The following is a 17,616-nucleotide window of genomic DNA, read 5'->3' on the forward strand; positions in this document are numbered from 1 at the left end:
TTTCAAACTATCAATAATAAAAAACAAATTTCTGTCAGCCTTGCTGGAGGAAAGATGGAATTAGCTTTCTGTTCTCTCTACAGAAAATGATATTGCTAAATTATTATCCTAGGAGGAAGCAATAAATGTGTGCAGGGAAAAACCAGAGAAGTGAGCCTTGCAGATATGTGGCTGAAAGTCAGTTACTGCTAGGACTAATAATAACAATGTCATCTGATTTTTCTGGATGTTATGATGTTTGTGATATTTGTCAGCTTTTTAGTATATAAATTTGTGTGATTTTTCTCAAGCATCATCATCACATTCTATGTAAGTTTCAACCCCATGGCACCTGGGCTGGTCCTGTCCCCACTGTATGCAGGTGGCCTTCAAGGGGCTTCAAGTGAGCAGGACCCTCACTTCAGTGCAATTTTCCATTTATTGTCATGAAGTCCACCAGGGGAGTCTCTCACAATTTTTAAAACTTTTTATCTGTTTTGCTTCCTTTGTCATCACTAATATAATTTCTTTGTGTCTTCCTCTTTCTGGAAGTTTAATCTGCTTTGTCAGTAGTTTATTTTCTATTTTCTAAAAACAGCTTTTGCTTTTGTGATTTTGTTTCTTTGTCTTCTAGCTCATTAATTTCTACCATTGTTCCCTGTCTTTCTTTCCACCAATAAATATGAACTAGTCATTTTTTTTTTTTTTTCAGAAATTGTGGATACAGCAAAGAACAAGCCAAAATCTCCCCATCCTGCAGCTTTTGTTGTAGGCAGAAGGGGAATAAACAAACAAGGGACAACTTAAGGCATATTTTGTCATCAGAGGGTGTCTGAGGAGCTTTGAGGAAAAATAAAGATAAGTCAGGGAAACAAGACAATGGAGAAGGTTCTGCGTGAGATTATGTTGACTAAACAACATGCACAACTTGAGAGCTGTGAGTTAAGTTTTATTTGGGGCAAAATGAGGACTGCGGTCTGAGAGGGGGCACCTCAGTTCTGAGAGGGGGCACCTCAGTTCTGAGAGACTGCTTCAGGGAGGAAGTAGAGGGAGTCAGGCTATATGCAATGTTGTAACAAAGGGAGAAGGCAGTAGGAACAGCAAAGACCAGGTATCAAGTTAAGGAATCTAGCCTTCTATGTATGGGAAGATACAAGCCTCTGGGCTCACCGAATTCATTCCTTTCACATGCATCTCAGCTATCTGGGGTCAAATCCTGTTTCCTTGCTCACCTTAAGGGGTGGCAGATGGCTGCTTCTTGCATTCCCCCAGCTCCTCAGCAATCACTGTAGGGGCTGGCAGCATTGCACTTTTGGGAGCCCTCATTCACAGCTGGAGGCCAGAAATCGTTGATGGCTGTGACATTCCTTGTTTATTGATATGGCAGGAGATATTTTCATTTCACAGTTAGATGGTCAAGAAAGGCTTCTTCACAAGGGTGACACTCTAGCAGAGACCTGAATAAGTGAGGAACAGAGGCACAGACTGTGCATTTGTCTGGGCTGAGTGAAGGACGTGCAAAGGCCCTGGGGTGGAAACAGACTTGACTCATTAACTAGAATGGCATGGAGGCCATTGGGTCCCATGCAGGCCAGGTAAAGTAAAGAGAGAGGGAAAAATCAGAGAGATGCTAGGGCTCAGAGTTCATGAGCTCTTATAAATAAATGACAGGGAAAGTGTGGTTTTAATTCTGAACATGAAGGCAAGACAATGGAGGGTTTTGAGTAGCAGAGCGATAAACCAGATTTACATATTTTAAAGCAGCCGCAGGTGTCCACAGACCTCCTTTGCTTTCAATTCTGCTTCTGGGAACTTGTTCCTGGTGTGAAACCAAAAGCCTGAAGGAGCTGGATCCCATGGGTAACAGCTGGGCAGGAGTAAGCAGGCCTGCTAAAAATGACAGAAAAAGAGTTGCAGGGGAGTCCGGAGGATTCAGACGAAGGCCCAGCTTTGATGCAAGGCAGAGAGTGAGAAGTCAGAAAGAAATATCCACCTGGGACAAGTGCCAAGAATCAGAACAGGTAGCGAAAAGGCTGCTCAATTGTCAGAGGGCCTCTTTTCATTTTTATTATTTTGCTTTTACTATTAGTTGGTTATACAAACATTACATGCTACTTGTGAAAATCTTAGGAGCTACAGATAAGAGAAGAAGAAATAAAATCATCCTAATGTGTAAATCTAGAGATGAGTGACTGAAAGTTGCTCAGTAGTGTCCAACTCTTTGCGACCCCATGGACTTTACAGTCCTTGGAATTCTCCAGGCCAGAATACTGGAGTGGGTAGCCTAACCCTTCTCCAGGGGATCTTCCCACCCCAGGGATTGAACCCAGGTCTCCCACATTGCAGGTGGATTCTTTACCAGCTGAGCCACAAGGGAAGCCCAAGAATACTGGAGTCAGTAGCCTATCCCTTCCCCAGCTGATCTCCCTGACCCAGGAATCAAACCAGGGTCTCCTGCATTACAGGTGAATTCTTTACCAACTGAGCTATTAGGGAAGCCCCAATCTAGAGATAGCTACTGAATAATTATTGTTGTTCAGTCACTAAGTCATGTCTGACTTTGCAACCCAATGGACTGCAGCATGTCGGGCTTCCCTGTCTTTCACTGTCTTCCACAGTTTGCTCAAACTCATGTACATTGAATCAGGGATGCCATCCAACCATCTAATCCTCCATTGCCCCCTTCTCCTCTGGCCCTCAAATTTTCCAGCATCAGTCTTTTCCAACGAGTTGACTCTTTGCATCAGGTAGCTGAAGTATTGGAGCTTCAGCTTCAGCATCAGTCCTTCCAATGAATATTCAGGGTTAATTTCCTTTGAGATTGATTGGTTTGATCTCCTTGCTGTCCAAGGAGAATAATATTGAATAATATTTTGATTTATATCATTCTAATATTTCTATATATTTATGTATAAGTTTTTATAGGCATACTTAACATATTTCACATAAAATCATATACATTGTCTTATAATCTATTTTTTGCATTTACTGTTTTATAAACCTCCTCATGTCTATAAGTGTAGGTCAACATAAGTATTTGTAATAGATCCAAGAATATTTCATTGTATAGCTCAACTGGGGTTTAAATTCTCATCTGGTCATTTAGAGTTTTCCACATTTTTGCTTTCATAGAAAACCATGTCATGAAGCTTTCTAAGTTTTTGTGTGCAGTATTTATTGCTTCTTGATACTAAGTAATTAGATGTGGAATTGCCGGGTCACAGTATTCAAAGTTTCCAGTATCAAGGTACACTGACCAAGGACTCTCAAAAAGCTCTATGCTGGTTCCAAACCCACCTGCACACCACACCCTCCACCCTCAGGATCACCAGCTCTGGTCACTGCATTCTTTTCCATTTTTGTCCATCTGCCAGCTATACTGTGGTTCTACCTAACCGCTGGTCCAGTTTGCATTTTGGTTGCAAATTTCTCCTGTATTTCCAGCCTTTGTTGAATCACCCACTTCTTATCTTTTGCAGATTCTGTTGGGCACACTTAATCTTTTCTTGTTGCTTTTGAGAGTTTTTGCTGTGTTTATATTAATTCTGTGGTACAAGCTGTGGTGGTTTCCCAATGTTCTCGTGATTATCTTTGAGTTTTTTTTTTTTTTTTCTGTACAGTTATTTGAAACATTTCTGTTATCAGATTTGTGATTTTTTTGGCTTTAAGTTTCTGCTCCAAAAGACCTCTCCCACCCCCCAGTTCTATCAGAATGCAGCTTCTCTGTCTGTTGGTAAACACTTACATTCAGATGTTAACCCAGCTGACTGTCTTCTTCCCACTAGCATTCTGGTGAGAAAAACAAAAAACTGAAACAAAGTCAGCCTGTTACACAGCGGCTCCACACTGTTACAAACATTCCTTGTGAACGTTCCCTCCTGCTTGCCTGAGTCTGCAGAGAGCAATCACCGGGCCATTGTTTGCAGGGAGGTCTCCACAAGCTCCCATCTGATAAGGCACTGTCCCTCCTCAGGGAGCAAGGCTGTCCCAGCTCTGAGATGACCACACATGGCTTCTCAGGAAGGAGGTGAAGGGCAGTAACACTGCTGGCTGGACAGCCTGCCTGCTTGACTTGACCTCTCCCTCCAGGCATCTAAAGAAGCAATGAATGACGATGCAGACACACTTGAACTCTCTGCAGACGTGTGTCTGCACCCCCAGTGACCCCAGAGCAGACAGCCGATGCCATGGAAGAGGGGCATCTGGCCTTGTTGCCCGCATTTGGACTCTGCTCCCTAAAACCCACTCAGAGCATCAGATGACCTAACATGAACTTTAAGGACAGCGTCCTCCTTAAGAGGAACTCCAAACAGAAGGATGAGGCTATTGACCGCACAGATGTCTGAATCCTTACAGAACTTTGCTCTTGAGACTTCTGTCCCAATGTCACTGAACCCTGCACCCATTAATTGATGAAGCCCCTACCTACACCACTGCGATGTCGTCACTCTGGGCCACAGCAGCTGTTTCTCAGAGGCCATAAACAGTGGTTTGAAACCGGAAACAAGGGAGAAATCCTGTCCAGGAGAAAGAAAAACAAAAACAGACAGAGTTTGAATCTGGTTCAAATGACACAGTTCTGAGTTTTCTCTGGAAGTTGATGTTCACAGAGAGTTCAGTGCTCTATTATTTAATTGCATAAGTAGCACCATAGTCACGTGTTACTTTTAAATTATCAAAATGTTCATTGACATATGGCCCACTGCCCCTCCGCCTGCCCCCCATCTGCTGTGAAGCAAGGTTTTCCCCTGAGCCCAGGTACCAGCCTCTCTGCTGACCTCCAGCGCCATCTTCTTGTACTCGTGGCTTCTGCTTGCCGCCTCCTCCATCCGTCTCCTCCAGCATCCATAGTTGTGTGCGCCACACCATCTGCTGAGCATCCTGCCCCTCAGCTCTCCCTCAGGGCCAATGTTACTATCCCGTCCCTCAGGCAGATGAGTCAGGGGACACCATGGGAGTTCTTCCCTGTGGCTCAGACGGTAAAGAATCTGCTTGCAATGCAGGAGACCTGGGTTCCATCCCTGGGTTGGGAAGATCCCCTGGAGAAGGGAATGGCGATCTACTCCAGTCTTCTTGCCTGGAGAATCCCATGTACAGAGGAGCCTGGCGGGCTACAGTCTGTGGAATTGCAAAGAGTCGGACACAACTGAGCAACTAACACTATTACTACTACTACTGCTATGGGAGGCCTGGCTGCACCAGCCACTCCACCTCTGAGGCTCAGTCCCTTCGCTTGTAGCAGGGTCAATAACAGGTTTTAAAAATACTAGATCAGGAGCATTAGTGCCCATCATTATCACCATCATTGTCACTCTCATGTTGAAAGTGATTATTATTACTGATTATAATTATTGATTGATTCAATTTTAATTATTGATTTGACTCAATATTAATTTGATTGATTGATTCAATATTATTGATTCAATATTATTGATTGATCTGTGGCGTCAGATCACCCGAGCCTGGGTCCTCATGGCCGAACCATCCTGGGAAAACAACGTTCCCGAGGGCCCTGTTCCTGAGTCTGGAAAGTGAGGGTGAAAGTGAAACCGCCGTCCACATCACGGTGTAGTGAGTAGTGTCACTCACTCCGTCGTGTCCGACTCTTTGTGACCCCAAGGACTGTAGACCGCCAAGCTCCAATGTTCATGGAAATTTCTGGGCAAGAATACTGGAGTGGGTTGCCACTTCCTTCTTCAGGGGATCTTTCCAACCCAGGGTTTGAACTCACGTCTCCAGTATCTCCTGCATTTGGCAGATGAATTCTTAACCACTAGCACCATATTTGTGACCATGTAGAGACAGCCCCGCTCACGGGAAGCCCTAGGTGGTTGCCAACCAAATGAGGGCTTTGGGGAGCACTGTCAGTAAGGACCTCACAGTCTTCCCTACATGGCCTGCCTGAAAGCATTCCCTGCCAGCCGGGAGCCGTCCGGAGCCTTCGGCCTCTGCCTTGGAAGAGTTACACAGTGACAGCCACCACGGGCCACGCTCTGGGCTGTGGGTGGTTGGAGACCGTCCAGTGACTCAAACCTGTCCTCTTTTTTTTTTTTTTTTTAAACCTGTCCTCTTTGCTGGACAGATCTGCTGCAGGACGTTCACTTTGAACATCTCCAGCTCACTGGAAACAAGGTTTCCTGAGAAACCTTCAAAGTTGATCAGTTCTGTGTCAGACCATAAGACAAGGCTTCTAAAATGAAGAGAAAGCACAAAAGCTGTTCAGTAATTACTTAAAAAAAAGAGAGATTCGCAAATGGAAATCTCTCTCTGCACCTAGGAAATTAGCAAATGATAAACAACCTAGCAATCTTGTGCATTGCTGGTTGACAGTCCAGCGAATCTACACAATCTCCTTAAAAAGGAATTTGTTGGTGCGTTTAATAATCACTGACATAGGAACCCTATTTCTAAGAACTTTTCCTGGCAAAATTGCACAAAAATAGGAAAATTAAGGGCCATTAGACATTATTTACAGCCATAAAAATGGAAGCACACTCAGTGCCTCCAAATAAGGATATTCAGTTCAGTTTAGTTCAGTCGTTCAGTCGTGTCCGACTCTTTATGACCCCATGGACTGCAGCAGGCCAAGCCTCCCTGTCCATCACCAACTCCCAGAGTTTACTCAAACTCATGTCCATTGAGTTGGTGATGCCATCCAACCATCTCATCCTCTATCATCCCCTTCTCCTCCCGCTTTCAATCTTTCCCAGCATCAGGATCTTTTCCAATGCATCAGTTCTTCGCATGAGGTGGCCAAAGTATTGGAGTTTCAGCTTCAGCATCAGTCCTTCCAATGAATATTCAGGACTGATTTCCTTTAGGATGGACTGGTTGGATCTCCTTGCAGTCCAAGGGACTCTCAAGAATCTTCTCCAACAGCACAAATCAAAAGCATCAATTCTTTAGCGCTCAGCTTTCTTTATAGGCCAACTCTCACAATCGTACATGAGTACTGGAAAAACCATAGCTTTGACTAGACGGACCTTTGATGTAGATAAGTTAAACACATTTATTCATCTTTTCAACAAATATATATTGATTACCTCCATTTTTAAGCACTGTGTTATATGCCAGCCCAAGACAATATTCTGTTGTCATTAAAGTGATTAGCAAGAAGATACTTAATAAGAGAAATGAAATTTATAAAAATATATCTTTGCCGTGATGATAAGAGTCCCAGCATTTAATGGGAACATGGGCAGATCCAAATGGCTGGTTTATTAGGATGCAAATTCAGGATGATTTTCTTCTTTACTATTTGCTAGTTATTATTACATTATTTCCAATAATCATGGATGGACATGTGAGTTGGACCGTAGAGAAGGCTGAGTGCCAAAGAATTGACACCTTCAAACTGTCGTGCTGGAGGACTCTTGACAGTGTCTTGGACTGCAAGGAGACCAGACCAGTCCATCCTAAAGGAAATCAACCCTGAATATTCATTGGAAGGAATGATGCTGAAGCTGAAGCTCCAATCTGTGACCATCTGATGTGAAGGGCCGACTTATTGGAAAAGCCCCTGATGCTGGGGAAGGTTGACGGCAAAAGAAGATGGGGGCGGCAGAGGATGAGATGGTTAGATAGCACCACCGACTTAAAGGACATGAGTATCTCCCAAATTCTGGGAGACAGTGGAGGACAGAGGAGCTGGCATGCTACAGTCCACAGGTAGCGGGGTCAGACACGACTCGGCGTCTGAACAGCGACAAAGGGCTCAGTCCCTGGGCCCGAGGCGCCTTTCTCCGTTAGTCTTTGCCGGCGTGTCTGCCCTGCTCTGCTTTATTTTATTTTTGTTCTCTCCAGCATGATTTAAAGCCTCGAAGAGAACACATTGGAGAGTTATTTCACAAGAGGTCCGTTCATTCTCTTCCTGTAAAAACAGGGAGACCGAGAGCTATTCATACTTGGGATCCCTCGGGGAATGCTTTAGGAGCGGCACTCCGCCTGTAACTGATAAGCACATTCCAGCAGATCTGGGTGGAAGGGATGATGAAGCAGCTGCGATCTGCAGGGGCAGCAAGCTGGAGGGTCACAGAGCACAAAGCAGGAAAGAAGGATGAGGACTACATTTTCAAACTGGAATCAGCCAGCTCAACTCTGGTCACACTCATAACTGGACAAGGTCAACGATCCCCAAGACGCACTGCCAGCTTACTCCCGTCAGGGCTCACAGTGATCAACACTGGTTCTCTCCAGGGAAGTGTTTTTATTTTGAAGGTTCTGGAAGCATGTCATCTGTATGTCTGTTCAGAGAGAACAATCAGTTTGTTCTCTCGGAATTAGCTACCAGTGACTGAAGCAGCCTTTAAAATTCTCTACTCCAGACAGTGAAATACAACCTCAATGTCCTCAATGGTAAGAATTTCCATCCCCTAACAACTAGCCTCAAGCATTTTCTGCCCATTAAAAGAAAGAAAGAAAGGAAAAATAGAAAGAAATTTATAAGGTTTATCTGGGTTTGATCCTCGAGATGAGCTTTTTAGAGATGATATCGGAAGACGCGATTCTTCTCTCTTTATTCTAAACAGCCACTGCACATTCTTAGGGTCAATGGCGTGTAAAAGCCTGTGTACTTGGAGGAGGGGAAGCTTGTGTTTGAATGGTAATTATCTATTTAGATTCTAAAAGTATCAGGGTTTGCAATATTTATTCACTGAAACGCAAGCTGATTCTAATGGGGAAGGCTGATTTAGGATTTAACAGTGAGTTAATTCACCAACACATCACCGACTCAATGGACATGAATTTGAGCAAACTCTGGGAGATAGTGGAAGACAGAGTAACCTGGTATACCGCCGTCCATGGGGTCGCAAAAAGCTGGACTCGACTTTGCTACTGAACAACAACGGCAGTGAATTAATTCACTATGGAATACTACCTGTCCCTTGTTTTGCCCATGAACCATATACAGCAACACATTGGGAGTGCAGGATATACATACATACACTACTATATATAAAATAATCAGTGAGGACCTACTGTGTAGCCCAGGGAGCTCTACTCAATGTTCTGTAATAACCTATAGGGGAAAAGGATCTGAAAAAGATGGATATACATATAATTGAATCACTTTGCCGTACACTTGAAAGGCTTCCCTCATAGCTCAGTTGGTAAAGAATCCACCTGCAACGCAGGAGACCCTGGTTCGATTCCTGGGTTGGGAAGATCCGCTGGAGAAGGGATAGGCTACTCACTCCAGTATTCTTGGGCTTCCCTTGTGGCTCAGCTGGTAAAGAATCTGCCTGCAATGCAGGAGACCTGGGTTTCATCCCTGGGTTAGGAAGATCCCCTGGAGAAGAGAAAGGCTACCCACTCCAGTATGCTAGCCTGGAGAATACCATGAACTCTATAGTCCATGGGGTCACAAAGAGTCAGACATGACTGAGCAACTTTCACTTTCATACTTGAAAGTAAAGCAACATTGTAAATCAGCTATATTCTGATATGAAATAAAAATTAAATTAAAAAACCATCCCCCCAGCCCCTGCCTCTTTCCTTTTCTGGTAAAATCTGTTTATTGTGTTAACACATACATAACATAAAATTTGCCAACCCAAACAGGTGCTGCTCCCTTGGGACTTGGAGTAGCAACAAGACTCTTGTAAATTCCCAGGCCTCAGGCAATGTGTATGAGAATGAACCCATGACTCGAGGACTGAGTTGCCGGCCCCATCCCTAGTGGCTCTGCAGTAAAGAATCCGCCTGCAATGAAGGAGGCTGCCTAAAATGCAGGAGTTGCAGTTTGGATCTCTGGATCGGGAAGATCCCCTGGAGAAGCAAAAGGCAACTCACCCTAGTATTCTTGCCTGGAAAGTTCCATGGACAGAGGAGCCTGGTGGACTACAGTACATGGGGTAGCAAAGGGTTGGACACGACTTAGCAACTAAACCACCACCATGATACTGTAGCAAAGCAGTCTGATACACCCTTCATTCCTCCTTTCACTCTTTTACTTTTCTGTGTCTTTATTTCTTTTCTCTGCCAGATCCCTCTACACACACTGTTTACTTTGTCTAGAATGTGCCCTCCTACAAACTCTATGATTGTTTGGTTGGTTATTCGAGGCTAAGCTTACCAAACTGACATCTTGGAAGGTCAAAAATGATTCCATTTAAGGAGTTTCATATGATTTAACAACAACAGGAAAACAACACTGGCAGCAGCCTTGTGTGGATTCCACCTGGCTCATCAACATAGCTCATTAGACTCAGAATGAACCATGCGCCCATTTCAAAGATGGAGAAATGTGAGATTCAGGCTCGTCAAGTCACCCAGCTCATAGATTGCAAATCAGCCTATAATATGACCCTCTGTTATTCAGGATGGTCCTTCCCAATGCCCTTGTCCCCACGGTGCTGTTGGAGACTCCCGGTAACCATATTGATATCAGTCCCCTTACTTGGGCTGGGGGGCGGGGGGTGAGGGTTCTGTGGTAGCTCAGCTGGTAAAGAATCCACTTGCAATGCAGGAGACCCTGGTTTGATTCCTGGGTCGGGAAGACCCCCTGGAGAAGGGATAGGCTACCCACTTCAGTATTCTTGGGCTTTCCTGGTGGCTCAGCTGGTAAAGAATCTGCCTGCAGTGCAGGAGACCTGGGTTCGATCCCTGGGTTGGGAAGATCCCCTGGAGAAGGGAACAGCTACCCACTCCAGTATTCTGGCCCGAACTGTACAGTCCATGGTGTTTGCAAAGAGTCGGATACCACTGAGCAGCTTTCATTTCCTTTACTCAGGAGATGCTTTTATTAGTGCTCACAGTTACGTACCTGGAACTCTGTTAAGCACATGGCATCTATCATTATCATCCCCATTTTATAGATCAAGGAACAGAGGCTCAGCTCATTGCTGTGCTTACAGCATTGCACAGATGTGGCTTAAAAGACCCAGGTAAGCAGGTACAGTTCTAGCAAGAACTGAGGAGATCAGGAGACTGGCTTTGAAGGACAGTGTATGGACCGGCTTCTGATCTCTATAAGCTACGGCACAAATCTGTTGAGCCTCCCTGTCTAGAATATTATGCTGAAGACTTCCTCTCTCCTCCCACAGAGCTTGTTCACCACATCCATCTCCACCAAAGTTATAAAGGACATCATGCCTCCGTGATCAAAGGCACAAGTCCTTGTCTCAAGAGTTTCAAGTATTATAGCAGATGTGCAATGATGCGTATGCTAGAGAATATTTATCATGAAACCAAGCTTTTTTTTTTTACTATATCTGGTAGCTCTTTCTGGAAGCCAGTTTTCTGGGTTTCAAGAGAAGTGCATGCTAAGTCTCTTCAGTCATGTCCAACTCTTTGTGACACCATGGACTGTAGCCCACTAGGCTTCTCAGGCCCTGAGATTCTCCAGGCTGGAATACTGGAGTGGGTTGCCATTTCCTTTTCCAGGGGCTCTTCCAAACCCAGGGATCGAACCTGTGTCTCTTATGTCTCCTGCGTTGGCAGGCGGGTTCTTTACCACTAGCGCCACCTCAAGTGAAGTAAAGTTCACAGTCTTCAATCACAAGCATAGCATTTGCTGTCCAAATGAGTGAACTTGTGGCCAGAGGACCTTCCATCTATTTAGTAATACAATATCCTAGCTTTTTATCCCATCCTTTTCCACCTGCTTATCTTCAGAAGAATCCGAAGTGTTCCCAGTGGTTCTGGAATCTAGGTCATTCAGAGATGCTTTCCAAGTGCTGAGCTATGGGGACTTAGATACTCTTAAATTCAAATTTTGCCCAGGTACACATTAGCCTGTGTTTATATTATATTACTTAAGCACATCTGTAGGGAGGAGAGAGTTTGTTTAATAAAAACTCAAGGTTTCACTTAAGAACATTCATACCAACCTCAACAATTGAGAAAGAGTTGAAATGTGTTGTTTTCCCCAGGAATGTTGAGATTGAAATAAAATGAACCCTCAGGCATAATTTTTATTTTTTATTCCTTTTTACAGGAATTTTTATCAGTCTGTAGTTGCTTTACAAGGCTGTGTTAGTTTCTACTGTATAACAGGATGAATCAGCTGTAAGTGACGTCGCTCAGTCGTGTCCGACTCTGCGACCCAATGGACTGTGGCCTACCAGGCTCCTCCATCCATGGGATTTTTCAGGCAAGAGTACTGGAGTGGGTTGCCATTTCCTTCTCCAGGGGATCTTCCCGATCCAGGGATCAAACCTGGGTCTCAGATCGAACCCAGTCTCCCGCGTTGCCGGCAGACGCTTTACCCTCTGAGCCACCAGGGAAGCCCCAGTGAATACATGTGTGCCCTCCTGTTTGGACCTCCTTCCCATCCTGGTCCCCGCAGTGCAGTAAGCAGAGAGTTCTGTGTACAGTAAGTTCTCCACAGTTACCGATTTTATACATAGTATCAGTAGTGCATATGTATCAGTCCTAATCTCCCAATTTCTCCCACCCCTAAGTCTTCACTTTTAAAACAGACATATTTTCAGAAGTTTCAGAAGATTATTTTATTCTAAACTGAGTTACAGAGATGATCTTGTGGACAAACATTTAAAACAGAAACAAATAGAGCACCAGAGAGGAAAACGGAAACCCACGATGTGTTGATCTGAATCTTTTAAACTACAGGATACAATCACCAATCTGACCCCCAAGTAGAACGATTAAGTAGATGCAGATGTCACAAATGTGAAGCCAAATGTCAAAAACAAGCACTATTTCTTCTCGCGAAGGTATGGAGCGGTGCATCGAGTGGTCTAATGTACAAGGAGACAGAGAAAGATGCTCACTTTATATAAGAGGACAGTGAAGCAAAGGCCCACACGCAATCTGCATTTATGTTGACTCTTTCTCAAAAGCTTAATGTTCTCAGCTCTTTGGGACTGATTTTCTCAGCCCCTACCCTTTCTCCTGGCATAAAGTTTTCACATGACAGTTGATAATGAATAGGTGGCAAAAGAATAATTCTTTTAAAAGGAATATACCACTGAAGCAGGGCTTCCCCAGTGGCTCAGAGGGTAAGGAATCTACCTGTAATGCAGGAGACACAGGAGATGCGAGTTTAATCTCTGGATTGGGAAGATCCCCTGGAGAAGGGTATGGAAACCCACTCCAGTATTCTTGCCTGAAAAATCCCATGGACAGAGGAGCCTGGCAGGTTACAGTCCAAAGGGTCACAAAGAGTCGGACGTGACTGAGCGACTAAGCACATGCATGCTGGTGCTAAGTTTGTACAAATACAATCACTAGCTTGATTCCAAATTCACACTGTAGCAAGACCCTTTGGAAACAGGTGGGTCTCCTGCCCCTGCCATTTGGATTTTTCTCCAATATGGGCTCCATCTGTCTACAGCATCTGTTATCCCACTGATTGCCAGTGCTGGTTTGGATGATCTGTTTGGTTTCTTTCTTTCTTGGATATGTCTGACCATCTATCCCTCCTCTCACCCCAAGAGATGTAGGTCCACATGCCCTAAAGCTGCAGAAATCATGTTTCCCAAGCCTAAAATTAGAGCACAGTTTGACAAGAATGACTATACTTAAGCATACAATGGGGCAAAATGTTCAAACTGTCTAAAGCATCTAGAATGGGTGGTCCTTAACCTAAAGATGTGTGTGTCAGTCTGTCACTTGTGTCTGACTCTTTGAGACCCTGTGGACTGCAGCCTGCCAGGCTCCTCTGTTCATGGAATTTTCCAGGCAATAATATTGGAGTGGGTTGCCATTTATTTCTTTCTCTAGGGGTTCTTCCCAACCTAGGGATCGAACCCGCATCTCTTGCATCTCCTTTATTAACAGGCAGATTCTTTACAACTAGCGCCACCTGGAAAGCCCTAAAGAAGATGAGTAGACATTAAATTTCATGTCTTCCTTCCACTTCTGGGTCTGGATTATTCTAACTACAAGCAGTTGCTACATTTGAATTAGTGACTGAGGATTAAAAAGGCATTCTTACTTTGGGAGAGTTTTAGAATTGTTGCGTTTCTTTCCTCATATCCAAATTGTTACAGCATTCATATTTTTTTTTATTATTATTAGTTGGAGGCTAATTACTTACAGCATTCATATTTTGAGAAAACTGTTGATGTAAGCACACAGATTTAGTCTTCTTGGTTGGAGTCACTGTCTTGTGGTCACTGAAACCACGGAGAATCCCTGAAGCTTGGGCACCGAACGGGTCAACCTCAGAATGGAGAATGGGTGGCCACGTGGCGATGTGTGTCTCCTGGTTTGAGGGTGCTCGTCCGACCTCTCTCTGAAACGGAATGGGATGCTCTTGCTGCCCCTGGCCTCGTTGTAAGAGCCCGTCTCCCTGCCCATCTCCTCTGCTACTGACTCAGCAGGGGAGCCACGGGACGTGAAGGAAGAGTGCACAGGGCCTTGTCCTGTGGTCAGCAGTCCTCTGGCCTGACCCATGGGCATGTGATCCCACGGCAAGGTCCTGGGGTGACTGTGTCCAACCCCACCTCAGGGATTGGGTAGAGGACAATGCCGTACCACGACAGAGGCTAATCCCATGCAAAGTGAGCAGGACTAGAACAATTTGTCCACATAAAGGCAGCTCCAAACAGTCAAAAGACTGAGTCTGTTTTGCTTCAACCAGTGATGGGGCAATTAGTGTCCAACCCAATCTCCATCAGTGTGAGAGCTAGGCAACATTTGAAAGTAGACTGAGAAAGTGTTTCTGGAAGAGTTTGCATTAGCATGCATTATCTGTTTTTTTTTTTTTTTTTTTTATAACTCTTGGTAACTTTTAAGCATACAAACAATCATACCTTCATATTCATCTCATTAACCAGCATTATTAAAGCAAGATTTGCATGAATGAGAATGAGAATTCTCATTCTCATGAATTGAATGAGAACTTGGCATCTGAGTAAAACAATCACATGAGACTTGTATATTTGAAATCTCTTCTGCTTTTCTCACCATATTTCAAGGAGAAGGCATCTGAACTTGACTTGTCCAGAAAATGTGGTTCCTCACTGTCCCCTCCAAAGGAAGGAATGATCGTCATCTCCAGGGCACAACTGCTCTTTCCAGAGCTGGCCACCTGAGTACACAGTTAGCTATAAACCTTCCTACCCACTGGGACGTGGGGGAAGGAAATTCCAAGAAGACAAAGTTTGTTGCTTTGCTCCTTCCTCCATAGGAAGAGCAAGAGTAACCTCAGAGCTCTCCCACATCCAAGAATCTTCTGAAGCAAAGACCTCAGTTTAGTACAATGAGATCTGTATATCTTAGGTTTATAAACCAACATTTGAATCCATGTTGTTGATGACTGGCAAATCCAAACCTAACACATTTTCTATCATTACACATAAGCTGCAAGCTGGCCAAAATAAGGAACATCTTTTGCTTCCACTGAAAACAAAAGAGTTCTGAAGGTGTTTTAGGAATATACACATGTATCTTAGCATCTGACATCATCAGCTAGTTAGAAACTGCATCTGTGACTTCAAGCAGATGGAGAAGCCCCCAGCCCACCCACCTGATGTTGCCTCATCGGGAAGACATGCAGTGTGGTAGGAGTTCCACATTGCCACCATCAGTTGAAAGGGCTCCAAAGCAGAGCACACAAGTAAAAACGAAATATCTTTGCAAGCTATTGTCTGTTCAGTGTGTCCAATCAGGTGAAATGGAAAGTAAGAGTTCAGCCATTGTTTCCTCTTTCTCTTCCACCTGTCTGCCTTTTTATCATGTCACCATGGCACCTAGGTTCTTGGCAGCTTGGAGTAGGTGAACCTACTTACAGGGACAGAGAAATCCAGCCTGTCCTCGGCTTACTGTCTGATCTGATGAAGAAAAATGGTTCTGTTGTCTGTGAGTCTAAAAAACAGTGCAGAAATAATATCCAGGTAGATTAGAAATAAGCAATCAACACTTTAAGTCAGGATAAATCATCTAAAACCAGCATTAGACACAGAGTCCCCAGGATATTCATGCGTCCTTCTGCCATCACAAGTTCCAACAGGTGATTCCCTTTTTCTTTAAGCTTTTTGTTTTGAGATAACTGCAGATTTGTAAGCAGTCATAAGAAATTATAAAAGGGTCTCCCAGATGGCACTAGTGGTAAAGAACCCGCTTGCCAATACAGGAGACATAAGAGACGTGAGTTTGATCCCTGGATTGGGAAGATCCCCTGAAGGAGGGCATGGCAACCCACTCCAGTGTTCTTGCCTGGAGAATCCCATGGACAGAGGAGCCTGGTGGGCTACAGTCCATAGGGTGGCAGAGAGTCTGACACAACTGAGCAGCTTAGCTTGCATGCGTGTAAGAAATAATACAGAAAGATCCCTGTACCACTTACCCAGGCTTCTCCAGTGAGGTAAGACCTGGCAGGGATACTGACATTGACATAATCCAGCCACACATTTTACACTTTGATAATCAATGTAACCCTTTGAAAAAGGAGAGCATCCACAAAAGTGTTTCAAGTTGAACAAATAGTCTTTAGATGATGCTTCGTAAATTTGTGAACAGACTTCGTTTGGCTGAGGGAGGCCGAGTGGCTTCCGCTAATTCACTGAGCTGCAGATTCTTTGACTGGATCAAAGTTCTCTCTCACTGACCGCACTTTCCGAGGAGGAGCAACGCCTTTGCATTTTGTTTCATTTTTGGATTTCCTAAAATTAAAGTAATAGAGTGGACGGAGTGGTATGAACCAACCGTGAAGGTGCAGAACAGAAATAGGAAGCTTCTAAGCTTAAAAATCTGAAAAAAGATCAAAGCCACGATCAGATAGTGGCAGAGATAGAGGGCCAGAAAGGAAAGGATGGAGAGAAAGGCCCTGACGTGCACGTGTGTGCGAGGGTTTCTGGGGCCTGTCCATGTGTTTCTCACCTGCCAGGCATGTCTCCCTAAGGAAAATATCAGGAGCAGAGAAGAAATGAGGAAGATGAACAATGGCAATGCAAACTCAGCAAACAGAAAGGCAAACTGTAAACTAGGGGTTACTTCGATGGGAGCTGTTACATTGGGGAAGAAAAGGCTCAGGAAATCTTCTCCGTAAAATACCCACTTATATTTGACGTGCACAGCAGAAGTACCACATGTATACAGCAGGGACGCAAGAATCAGCCAAGGAACCAACTTGGAGATCTTCGTCTTCAACCAGAACAAGAGAGGGTGAGCGACGGTAGCGATCTTGGTGCAGTAGTAGACGCTGAGCCAGGTGGCAAACCAAAGTCCCAAATCATTCACAAATGTGAAAACTACAAGCTTCTCAGTAAACTGGGGAAATTTAATTAAGGAAAGAAGAGCCAGATTAATGTAGAAGAAGGCCAGCTGAATTCCCATCCTGGAAATCGCCAAGCAGGAAACAAGGAGATCCAGCGGGATCAACTTTCTCTGCTTGATCAAGTCAGTACCGTTCACAATCACAATGAGGCCATTTACAAAAATCCCAAAGAGAACTTGTATCACTGTCAAAACAAGGTGGCTAACAAGGTGAGACGCCAGCATTCCGAGAAGGAAATAAAAAAAATCACTTACTTTAAAAAATGATGTAGCTGTGGATTTTCAGACTGTTTGGATTCTCTGAATTTTCTTTTTTCTTCAACTAGAATTCCTTTAGAGAACACAGCTCTTAACAACAAAAGCAATAAGGTAGGAATGTGGTGAACATTTGTTGCTATCACTGTTTCCTCAATTTTGTCCCAAGGCAGTCAAATAAGAAAGAGATACTTGAGC

General features: G+C 44.2%; 1 protein-coding gene across 1 annotated transcript; it reads right to left on the bottom strand.

Annotated features, from left to right (window-relative positions):
• Nucleotides 1-16,488: 16,488 nt before the first annotated feature.
• On the bottom strand, nucleotides 16,489-17,388 carry TAS2R1 (taste 2 receptor member 1). The gene has a single exon (XM_043489084.1). It carries the CDS (start codon nucleotides 17,386-17,388, stop codon nucleotides 16,489-16,491), a length of 900 nt encoding a protein of 299 aa, XP_043345019.1.
• Nucleotides 17,389-17,616: the final 228 nt, after the last annotated feature.

This window comes from Cervus canadensis, chromosome 16 (genome assembly GCF_019320065.1).
Source record: "Cervus canadensis isolate Bull #8, Minnesota chromosome 16, ASM1932006v1, whole genome shotgun sequence".
NCBI lineage: Eukaryota > Metazoa > Chordata > Mammalia > Artiodactyla > Cervidae > Cervus > Cervus canadensis.

Bases quoted from the DNA above. Each gene is read 5' to 3' on its own strand.
- TAS2R1 (XM_043489084.1), bottom strand. From the start codon at position 17,388: ATGCTGGCGTCTCACCTTGTTAGCCACCTTGTTTTGACAGTGATACAA.